This window comes from Aulonocara stuartgranti (assembly GCF_965226115.1).
Source record: "Aulonocara stuartgranti genome assembly, chromosome: 15".
Taxonomy (NCBI): domain Eukaryota; kingdom Metazoa; phylum Chordata; class Actinopteri; order Cichliformes; family Cichlidae; genus Aulonocara; species Aulonocara stuartgranti.
Genome location: NC_138951.1, coordinates 40,930,936 through 40,943,215, shown reverse-complemented (window position 1 = coordinate 40,943,215; position 12,280 = coordinate 40,930,936). Strand labels below are relative to the sequence as shown.

At 41.0% G+C, this 12,280-nt stretch overlaps 1 protein-coding gene across 1 annotated transcript; it reads right to left on the bottom strand.

The window, feature by feature from the left end:
* Positions 1 to 4,881: 4,881 nt before the first annotated feature.
* LOC309689770 (tetraspanin-33) lies at positions 4,882 to 11,772 on the bottom strand. Its single transcript, XM_082506416.1, has 8 exons — positions 11,628 to 11,772; positions 9,638 to 9,695; positions 8,493 to 8,617; positions 8,343 to 8,417; positions 8,173 to 8,268; positions 7,954 to 8,082; positions 6,146 to 6,307; positions 4,882 to 6,060 (listed from the first exon to the last, which is right to left on the bottom strand). The coding sequence occupies exons 1-8, from the start codon at positions 11,682 to 11,684 to the stop codon at positions 5,920 to 5,922; spliced, it is 843 nt and encodes a 280-aa protein (XP_082362542.1). The 5' UTR covers positions 11,685 to 11,772; the 3' UTR covers positions 4,882 to 5,919.
* Between the last annotated feature and the right edge of the window lie 508 nt (positions 11,773 to 12,280).

Sequence of the window (12,280 nt, the reverse complement as noted above, 5' to 3'; positions counted from 1 at the left end):
ATGTTGCTTTGTGTGAAGCCATTTCTCTCCTGTGCTTTCAAAAAGGGCAGTTTTGATTTTTGTGAAGGAGCTGCTCCTTCGTGCCACTGACTGACCTATCGGCAGTATGCAGTCTGTTGACGTCACATTTTCAGTGGCGTGCTTCACTTGGAACCCAGAGCAGTAGGTACTAAAAAGGTACCTGGTACCAGGTGCTACCAAATAATGGAAAGCCCTAAAAAAAGAATTGAGTCACGCCGGGCCCAGTAGGTACTAGTGGAAAAGGGCTATAGAAAGGCCAGCCACCCTTTGAAGAAAACTCATCTCCACCTTTTAGTATCTACAATGTCCTTCTTCCAGTCACTACCCACAACTTGTGACCGTAGGTGAGCGTAGGGACACAATTACCTTTTATTTTGTTCATAAAAATTATAAACTTGGTGACGAAGGGCAGCCGTGGCAGAGTCCTATCCTAACCCTAACCCAATACTTATTGTCCAACTTATTGTTGACAATGCGGCCCAAGCTCTTGCAATGGTTGTACTCCGACTAAATGGCTTGTGGGAACAAGTCAGACAACCCACACAGCCAAAGCACCTCACAAAGGAGGGATGCAACTGATCACCTTCTCTTCACCAAGTTCACAAAACCCATGAGAACCCAGATGCACCTTCAAATATCTTTGAAAGGAGAGAGACCTGATCCAGCATTCTGTAACCAGGATAAAAACCACAATGTTTCTCCTGAATCTGAGGTTAGACTAATGATGAAGTCAGCAGGACCCCACTCACACTATACAGGTCGTGTCCAAATTCATGGGCTGCATCCTCCTGAGGCCGCGTTTGTAGACCGATTACGTCACAGCGACGCGCCGAAGGCTGTCCAAATTTGTAGACTCCTCCGAATGCAGCTGACAAATGCGTCCTCCTTTTCCCCGAATTTGAAGGATGGGTCGGGTGTGTCCTTCGTGGCCCATCATATCCCAGAATTCATAGCGCGGCCCAGCCAAACTCCAGTTTCCAGCAATGGCGGCCGCTACTAAGTTTTAAAATTACTCTTATTCATCTTTCTGGGTCACAAAATAAACTTTTAACATATTTTCAGGTGAGAAAGTAGCTGTGTAAACATCAAATATCTGCTCGGTTTATCAAGATATCGCATATTTGCAAAAGTGCTCCGATGTTTTCGGAGACGTCTGTTACCCACCAGCTCGATAGCGATAGCCGCTGAGAATGGCACAACTCCCGGCACATCATTTTCAGATCGCTGCGGACTTTGGCTACTCGGTTTAAACGTAATATATAATTCACTTCGACAACCTAAAAATGTTATTGTTGGGCTTTTTTCAGTGTTTTATTTGTTCGTGAGTAAATCAGTTTGGCTGAGATTAAAGTGATTAGATTAGATAAAATAAAACTTTATTAATCCCCCGGGTGGTTTTCGCACAACTGAATAAAGTCAAACAGAAAACTGATTAAACAGAAGTGTGAGACGGTCGAGCGTTTACTCCAGTGTCCTGTTATATTTTAGATAGCAAGCAGAAGACAGCCGAGTTTATTAAACTCCACCGAGACAGCAGTGACGCTAATCTGAAGGCTGGACCGTCCAATTTCACGGCCGTTTACTTCCGGCCTACCCGACCTTCTGAGGCCCACGTAGACCACAAAGGCCGGGTCCTCAGGAGGATGCAGCCCATGAATTTGGACACGACTATACTGTGTGAGTAGAGGACTGCTTTCTCTTACTAAGTTGCCCGACAGTGTGCCAGAATCACTTTGTGGCAGATTGAAAAATGCAGCAATGGAAAACTTGCCAAATATTTATCTGCTAATGTCAAACAGCTTACTCAAACACAACAGCTGATTTACAGTAAATGCTGATTGAAGAATGGGATGCCATCTTTATGACCATGCTGGTGAGCAGCATGAGGAGGTGCCAGGCTGCTGTGCCTGTGTGTTCTTCCACACGCTACTGAGGCCACAGTTTATCAAATAAATGAATTGTTAAATTGCTTGTTTCTGCAGATTTCAATCATCTAATTCAATAAACCACAAAAGTCACAATCAACTCCACAGCAGAATAATCTGTTTGGCAATGGAAGTTTTTCATGGGTGCAGCCCACTCAACTCTGCTGCTCAACCCACCAGTGGATTTTTCTTACAAATGTAGCATATTTTAAGGGGAAATAAACAGGATCCAACGATCTAAGCATTGTTACAACAAATAAACAATTCACCAAATGCAATTTTTCCTTTGTTTTTGTGCTGAACTTAAGATGAATACACTGTGGTCATAAAGACATGCCATGAGTGACAACAAAACCAAGGTAGGCTGTGGCATTTAAACAATACTGCATTGCTTTGCTGCCATATGATTGCAGTATATATAACAGTATACCTAATAAAGTGGCCAGCCGGTGTACAATGAATTATGGCTTTTAGTAGAACACTGATAGTAATTGCAGTTTTTTAGTGTGCAGGTTGGACAGTAAAGGGACGTCATTGCTGCAGCTCGATACTGCAGTTATTTTTACCTGCACAAAGCACTGCAGCCATTAATCCAGTAAAGCAAGTGTGAGAGCCACGGGACTGAATCCGTCCAACGACATGCAACTGCAGGTGCCTTAGCTAATAATCCACCACAGATTAAAGGTACTATGAAGACTTAATTAGTTTGGGAAGAACAACAGGGATTAGGCAGGTTTACCAGGGGGGTCTCTTAGCTTTGTAAGTTTTACTTAGCATGCAAATCTTTCAGAGCAGATGGGCACGTTGTAAAATGACCTGATGTTCAGAGGTTTTAGCTTAGCAATAATTAAATGAAATTAAAAGATGCCAAGCCTTGTTGCAACTCTGTAACTCAGGATGAGACTTCTAGCAAGATAACGAGATTGGTCACTGGTGTGATTGCTGTCCAAGTTTTGAATTTACAATGCAGCCTGCAGGGGGCACTAGAGGAACAGAGACTGAAATGCACGAAGGACTGAATCCAGTCCAATCAGATCATTGTTTGGTTGGAAACACCAGTGTGGAATAGAGTCAGTGCAGGTTTTACAAAGTATGAAACAGGAATGAACATTTATAAAAGAGTATGTTCTAATAACAGAATCAGCTTCTTACAAAATCGTAATCATTTTTTAAAGACTTTAAAAGCACCTCAGATGGTCATTATACCCCAGCAGTTGTATAACATGTTTAATCTGTACAACTGTGGAGGGCCAGGAGTGACAAAATGAATTAATTAAATACGCAGTTTAATAATTAATTAAATGTTTCATTCATTCATTAAAATTAGAATTGATTAATTGAATAAATATTTCAATAATTAATTACATGCCCATTCATTTGATTTAAAACATTTAAAAAACACTTTTTAAAATTTATTTCAAATTGTATTTAACTATTGACACATTTAATTAATTATTTATTTATTACATTTTTAATTAATCATTGACACAGTTAATTAATTATTAAATTATGTATTTTTTTTTTCAATTCATTTTGCCACTTCTGACCCTCCATATACAACAAAGGTACAAATAATGACAGTTTTGCATGTAACCCTGTGAATAATGCACACATTTTACTTTTATTTACTTTTATTCTTATTGCTTGTACCAGTTAAAATCATTTTACATGTGGTAACTTTTTTAATGAAAGAAAATATAAAAATATTGAAAGTAGATAAATAATCAAAGTACGAGGCTCTGATGTGAGAATGTATTCACACCAGGTTTATTATGCTTATTCAGGATTTTAAAAATACACATTTTTCACTAAAAAAAAAAAAAAAGAAGAGGGGATAGTGTCCTGCTTTTTCACACAGCTTCCTTCTCTGTTTTCTTGTTTCACTGTTTTTGTCTTTGTTGCCATGACTACCTGTTTCCAGGAGTGTATTTTGTGTCCAATTCAGTTCACATCAGTTCAGCTTCATTTTATTCACAACAACAGTCACCTCGAGGTGCTTAATAATAATAATAATAATAATAATAATGGATTGGATTTATACAGCGCTTTTCAAGGCACCCAAAGCGCTTTACAATACCACTACAGTGCTTAATACTTAAAGGCAAGGATGCTTCAATCTTAGAGATAAACTGCAACAATCACACTCTCCCATCTGAGGGAAAAACGCAGAACCATCTGGAAACACCAATATACTGATACACAGCAGCGTTTGAGTACTAACCACAGCAGTATTGGAATTTCTACTCATAAATGTAATATATTGCACATAATTCATTCCGGTTTGGTAAAGTACTTCAGTAGCTTACTCTCTCTGCAACATGGCCTGATATGTATTGTTGTATAATTTCACAATATACACCTCTGGCCCTGCTGAGAGACCCAACCCTTATCCTAATGTAGACACAAACAAGAGTTCTCTGTTAATATTTAAGTTGAAACTCAAAGCAAACAGCAAAGTTCAGTTTACACTGTAAGTACTTTCCATCTAACCAATTAATAAACGACTTGCTTTACCTCCTGAGCTGCAGCCACCCCAATAGCATGTAAGCACGCCATCTCTGCAGGTATTTAGAAATAGTTGATGTCATTCAGCAGCAGCCTTTTCATACAATAATAATTTATGGTAATATGGTAAAACTTAGGTAAGGCAGTGGGATGGCAAGCTGCACAGGCCTGGTGTTTAAATCCAGTGGTTAGCTGGGGCCTTTCTGTTTGGAGTTTGTCTGCATGAGTTCCAGATACATGCATGGGGTTAGGTTAACTGGTTGTCCTAAACTGGCCATAGATGTGAATGTTTGTCTCTCTGGGTTAGTCCAGCAATAGATTGGCAACCTGACGGGAGAGGTTGGTCTGTTTGAACAGCTAATAGCAGACGTGCAGACAAACACAGCTTTTAGAGTTTTTGTTAATTTAGCTCTTTTTTTTTTTAAATCTATTTCTATCACAATATGTATTTTATTTATCACATTATAGGATATAAAGGGTTCAGAACAGTTTCATAATAAAACAGTACAAACACAATCACAGACACATGCTCTGCAGTCTCTTTACACCAAAGCTTCCCCAGGCCGGATCTATTGGCAAATTAAACCAAATAAACACAGATCAAAATAAAGACTTTAGTTAGTTTTGTAAGCACATAATATTCTTTCAATGTTCATTCATTTCTTGTTTATAGATCCCAAACAGCCAACACATTCTTTTCCCATGTCAAATGCAGGTCATTCTCATTGCTGGGCTGTAGCATGATGAATATTTATTAAAGCAGCAGGTGTGCTTCAGTTATGCACAAGGTGTCCTTTGGCGTTTGTCATTCCTCAGTGTAAAGGGTCACATTGCATCCAGAGTCACAAGCCCAAACCGAGTAGCTTTTAGTGCAGGCGGCTGAAAACAAAACAGCAAGTGGGATGAAAGGCTGCAGAAGGTCCCACAAACAGGACGCAAACTTCAGTCTCCTGGCTGATAAACATGCAACGCAGGCATCAGGAGGTCGGGGAGATTAGTCAGCCAGGAGAGTGGGGCTGAGCGACAAATGTACTTGGATAGCTTTAGAAATACATTAGGCTTTCACAGCATTAACTATGCTTACTTTAAGCTTTACAAGCCTTCACACTGGACAGAACGAGGCTGACTGACTTATTTCACTGACCAAAGAACAGCTTGCACATGATATGATAATGAAACATTTTCACATTATAAAAAACATATCTGTTCATGTCATGTTTTGACTAACTCAGATCTTTTTGGTGAATTATAAATTCTGTTTAGTAGAAAGGCAGCAAGAGAAACACTGAGCGCTACATAAAAATGACAAAACTGAGTTTCAGGGCTTTACACGAGGTAGTATTTCAACTGCCTCCTGGAGCCCAGCATCGATGCGTTCACCCACTGTACAAACCTCAAATCCACAGCTCAAACCTATAAATTCACAGTGTAAACACAGCATCCCCCACTTTCTCAACAAAGGGTTTTATTAATCATCAAACTCTGCAAAAGGAGGAAACCAGAGGCTCTCCTTCCTCTGCGATTTGCTTTGAGCTGCTTTTCTTTCCTGTCGCTGTAGGACGTTTTTTATCCAGCAGATCTGAACAGCAGCCAAAGCTATCATGCAGACCTGCTCAAGGAAACACACCAAAGATCAGAAACTGCTGTCAGTGACTTCAGAGGGTTTTTTGCAGCCAAACGTTCACTAGTGTTACCTCGAGCAGCAGCAGGCCGGCAGTCAGACCAGCCACCAGAAGCAGATTGTGTTTGGCCCACCAGACAATTTTATCTAGGCAGCCGATGGTGAATATGTCTTGACGGGCCAGTTTCTCCTCCAGCTGCTGCATCCCATAACCACACATGGTGTTCAGTACAGTCTGCAAAAGAAAGAAGCTGCTTAAGGTAACACAAAAAGGGCTTTGATGCACTGAACACCAGCATGGACAAGAAGTTAATTTGTGCATGGATTCAACGTTCACCTGTATCAATAGTTTCAGCTCATCTTGTTTCATCCTGCCCATCAAACAGGGTGTGAGCTGAACTGGAAACAGCCATCGCTGCCTCCCAGTCTCCGAGTAGACACACCTACGGTATCAATTTTACAATTTTGTCCTCGAGTAATCGTATTCACAAGATTTTCAGAAAACTTGACCTCTGACCGTCAAATTTTCTGAAAAGCTCATTTAAATTTGATACCATAGGTGTGTCTCGTGTGATCTTCTTTGACTTTTTTAAGAATGCCTCCAGTGCTAGCTCTCCACAAGGACGCTACCTAAAAGGTGTACCTTAAAGGATCTGCAGCTACTGAAAAGAGTAAGCATAAAGGGAGGAACGACTTTAGGTGGCAAATAATTTCAAATCCCACAAACACAGTGGCTGTCGTTCTCATGGCCAGTGTTGAGTCACGTCGAGTGTAGCAGAGATTCATTTGCATTTAAGCTGATGATGCTTAGATTAATTCACTGAATTCCACCGTTATACCAACTGTATATGATTTAGTGCAGCGGTCCCCAACCCCCGGGCCACGGACCGGGCCCGGGGGTCGAGGCTCGGGTGTGAAATTTATGGTTTTCAGGGTTTTTATCGTTAACTCGGTTTCCCTGGGTCTTTCTCGTGTTGCAGTTGTGTCTTATTTTGAAAGAAATATTTACGCGTTACCATAGCGACCAGAGTGCATTAAGGGGCAGAGAGGAGGATGTTACTCTCAGTGTTGTTGGTGCATTTCAGGAGGACGCTGCTAATAAAGTTACACAGTGAATTAATATTTATTATTATATTTACAAAACACCACAGTTTGTCTCGGTCGCATCATTTTATTTTGTTGTATTTATCCGCGACACCTTAAAGGCCGGTCCGTGAAAATATTTTCTGACGTTAAACCGTTTACGCTGATTTAGTGTAAAGACAAAATACAGCATACTGTTAGTGAAGGAAAGGGAAATCAGCTCATGAAACATCTGCTTACATCCTGTTAAATTCAATTATAAATCCACAAAGACCAGCAGGTCAGCTGATCACAGTCTGAACACAAAGAAAATCTGAGTTCACATTAGAAATGATTGTTAGCTGTGACTCTTTTCCCCACGTGGAGCCACTACAGCCGCTCCCAGCTGTTTAGATGAAGAGGAAAACTTACCATTTACAACGACGCCATTATTGAGGCAACTGAAGAAGTCACTCTTGTGTCCTACATAACCGAATTTAGATTTGAACATTTGTATTATCATGTATAATATTATTTTATTATTATTATATTAATACAGCGCAGGGTTCAGTTGCTTTTGCATAAACATCCATGCTAGAACTGTCCTTAGGAGCTACTTTTTACTTTCTTGCTTTGAGAACATTTCAGAGCTTTTTCACCTTTACTTGAGTAAAGAAGGAGATTCAGTACTTCAGCTTTTACTAGAGTGTTTTTTAAACACAAGTATCTGTATTTCTACTTAAGTAAAGAATGGAACAGCCTTGGTACACCTGAGGCATCCCAAACACATCCAGGACTGGCTCACTGACTGGTTCTGACCTGGTTCTGCAAGCGAATGCAGCAGGAGAAGGGAACTCCACAGGCCTCCAGACTCGGGTTGGTGTCCGAACACTCAAAGTAGGCGTTACGGGACCAGTTTTTATAGCTTTCAACTCCACAGCACTGGAACTGCAATCACAGTGAAGCAGAAGCACAGTCATCACAACAGTAAAAAAGAAAGAACAAAAAAGATTACTGACTCTTAAAACTCGTCTCCACCTTCTTCTGGATGAAGTCAATGGCGTTCTCCAGGTCTTGGTCCTCCCTGTATCGTTCAATTGCCTTCATCATGAGCCTCTCAGTTCTCTCCATCACCTGAAAAACAAGAGAACTGTCACGTTGGTTTGTTTACTGCTTCGGTTTAGTACGATTTCTCGACGTCTTGTTACCGTATCAGTGAAAAAGTATCCCACGAATGCAGCTGCGATCTGCAAGAGTAAAATGGCCACCAGGAGTCCCACAAACTGCAGGACAAATAGGAGCTGATTAGAACAGACGGCCAGAGTCAGAACAAGATAAAAACCAGCACACTGACATACCATCTTCAGCAAGCAGATGGTGTTACGCAGCGCCCCGAAACATCCGAGGAACGTGATGAGGAACATCACAGAGCCGACGACGATCAACAGTAGAGCGGGATCAACCGTCAGGGTGTCAACCACATCTATACACACACATACACACACAGTATATGTTTGCACTTCTATGTTTGTGGATATAATGGATTTCCAGGACCCTTATCCTGACTTAAAGATGATCATAACACGGACCCGAAACCCAAGTCCTTGAAAAATCTCTTTTAAGGTCTTTCCAAAAGTGAAGACATGGCTAAATGTCCTCGCTTACCTATTGTTAGCAGAACTTACCCCGACTTAAACCTGATTCCAAAATGGACCCTGGAACCCAAAAGGTCATTTTGGGAATCCTGGAAAAGTCCTTCACAAAGTCTGCCTCAGTGCTTTGACCGGGTCTAAATCCCAGTTGTTTTCCAGAGGTTCGTGAACGAGCCAACATTCACCTCAACATCAGTGATAACACAAGAGCGAGTAAACGTTGAAACATGTCTGAATAACTTTGTGGCTCATCCTCAGGAATGTGATCAACAAGCCTTGTTTTGATTACCCGACATACATACAGTCGTTATTCCAGGACCACCGACTTGGAGACTTTCACAATCCATAAAACAAATCTTTGCTTAATTAGTTTGAATCTTCACAAAGTGACTGTGTGGACAGATTTTATAACCCTGGCATCAGTAATTAATATTTTACATATCAAGAGACTGGTAGGGTCTGTACTCGTTACACTCTCACACTGTTTCCATGACAACTTGATCAACTTCCTCCCACAGTCCAAAACATGGAAGGTGATTCGAAATTGGCCACATGTATGAATCTGAGTGTGAATGGTTGTCAGACTCTGTGTTGTACCTGCAGTAGACTGGCAACCTGTCCAGGTCGTAGCCTGGTTCCACCCACCCTATGACTCATCTAGAGATAGCTACCAGATATCTATATGTGAGAATTAGACAAAACAAAGCTGAGACAAACCTTCATACAATCTTGACTGTGCACAATAAAGATAACATTCAGACAAAATGCAGAGAAATGAGGCTTAAATTCCTTTCATTTTTTAATAATGCCAGGAAAAAATCAATAATTCAAAGTGGACTAAACTAACCCACCTTTCTCTCTGGCGATCTTAGCATAGATCCCCACTGCTGTAAGTATGGCACTCACAACCTGCAAAGTGGCAGAGAAACGCAGATTTCATTAAAACAGAGGAACAGCTGTAACTAGCTCTACTGTCACTGGAATTAACATCATTTTCATTTCTGTGACTGTGGCTTAGCCTGGATGAGACGAAGCCCACTTGGACATGACGACATGAACACCTAGATTTGCATCCTGATTGGGTCTTATCAGTCCCACAGATTAGACCAGAGCAGTTCAACTGACATATTGTTTTCACATTGTTGTGGCTTCTGCTGGCGATGGATGTCACACTCGCAGTGCCTCCCGAGTATGCCACCATGTTTACTTTGAAACAGGCCCCAGTCCAAAGTTTCCCCTGCTTTACGTTCCATCTCACTATCGGTCCAAGAAGACACATTTCTGCTCTTACTTTCTGCTATTGTTCTTCCTCTGCAGTATTTTCTATTGCTTCCTGTTTACCAGCACATACATGCCGTTTTGTGTATGGTGAGAATATAAATGGAGATTATCTCTGAAACTGTTCTAAAAATACTTGACAGAACAGAGATGGTTTTATTGGAAAACATCGTCTTAAATATAAAGTGTATCAGTGTGGTTGTTATCCTGGCCCTTCACACAGCCCCTCACTTCATCCTCTCTGTGAAACAACCCGTTTTGGCCTCCTCTTTCTTTAAATGCCTCCCTAAGAGCCCACTTTCATTTTGATTGGCCAGCTTCTGGAAGCCTGCCCGGGAGCAAGCTACAGCTTCTAGGGCTGAAAAACGAAGCCATTGTGGAAGCATCAAAACCTGCAGTTCCTCTAAAGGCCACTTGGATAACTGTGAAAAAAAAATTTAATCTTATAATAAAGTTTGCACTGTTAAGATGTGGCTTCTTTAGCTGACAGCTAAATACTAACAGTGTTCAGTTGTGATAACAGACCAGGAAGTGTGTGCTCCGGTTTTGTTGAGTGAAGTTCTACTATTTGTATGTCATTTAGCACTGAGTAGCAGATATCTGCTAGCATGCTGGCAATGTCCATCTCTACGCCTGACATATGAAAAATAACTGGTTATTTTTACAGAGTACCTCCTTTGTTACTTTCTGTACACGCCATCTTTCTGGCCTTCATGGGAAAGAAGCCCTCCCCTGCTAGAGATTATTGATGATTGAAATCCGCATCATTTAAAGGCACAGCATAGATTTGTATTGCTATGCAGATGATACCCAGTTTCTATTCATGAAGCCAGATGACAAACACCAGCTAGTTAAACTACAGTAATTTCCCTGCTGGGTGAACCTCCAACTCTGAGGTCATGGTCCTCACCCAGAAAAGGGAGAAGAAATCACGGATACAAGCAGCGGAAATGAGCGTCCTCTAAAGGGTGGCTGGCCTTTCCATTACAGGAAGGATGAGGAGCTTAGCCATCTGGGAGCTGCCACTCTGGCCCTAAAACTCTTAGAATCCAGATACTTACTTTAGGTGGCATTGATTTGGCTTCCAGTAATGTTGGATTTGTTAAATATTTGCACATTAAACAGTGTAGGACTGCTTTCTTGCATTTCCAAAATATCTTTAAAGATGGAAACATCCTGTCTCAGAGTGGCGCTGAAAAAGTAGCTGATGGATTTATTACTTCTAGGTTGGACAATTGTTGTAGTTTATTATTATCAAGCTGCCCTAAAAACTCGCTGATCCAAACTGCTGCAGTAAGGGTACTAACAGAGAGAGAGAGCATGTTTCTCTGATACTGGCTTTTCTTCACTGTTAAATCCAACATATCTAAATAAAATCAGAAGGATAAATGAGTTAATATTAAATATTAAAATGCTGTTTGTAGCTCATCTTCTTCCTCTGTTATGGTGCAACTGAGGCATTTAGTCACTATTATGCAACAGGCTTGTTACTATCACGCACTAATGAAAGTATGATGCTACATTTTTTTAAACAATAAATTGCTTAAAATGGGAGAGACTCACCCAAAAGAAGTAGCAGAAGATGAATAAGGTGTACTTAACGCCTCGGTATCCTCTCATGTCCTCTCAGCAGTGCTGTTGTTCTGTCAGACTGTCGGAGGCTTGTTATCCACTGAGACTAAAGCAGGACATGTGTCGGCCTGCTGAGGCATTCCTGCTGCTGAGGGAGGAGACATCTGTCACTTTCTAATCTCATCCACTGTGTCTCACCTTTTTGGAGACAGCCCCTTCTGTTTATGATTTGATGTCTCCAAATAATCTTTAACTTTTGTGAATTCAGTGAACTTCTAGAATCACAGCTTTGCGATTTCAAAGAAAGAAACATAGCAGGAGAGCTAGCTCATATCATCCGTCTGTGTCACGCTGGTTTCCCTGTGGAAACAAATTAGTTAAAATAACTTTTCTCCACTCACTTCATTCATTGTGTGTTCTGTTACAACTGGCTCATGAGATGCAAAATAAAATCAAGAGTTCACGTTTTTTATTTTATTTTGTGTTTTGGAAACATGGGGTTTATTTGTTCACGGTTTTTATGGGCAGCTGAGGGTATGATCAGGATGCTGACTCAAAGTAGAGCTGGGACTAATCCATATCAAAAGAAGCAGCTAGAAGGCCCCCTGCACGCCTGCTAGGTGAGGTGTTTTGGGCACACAGCT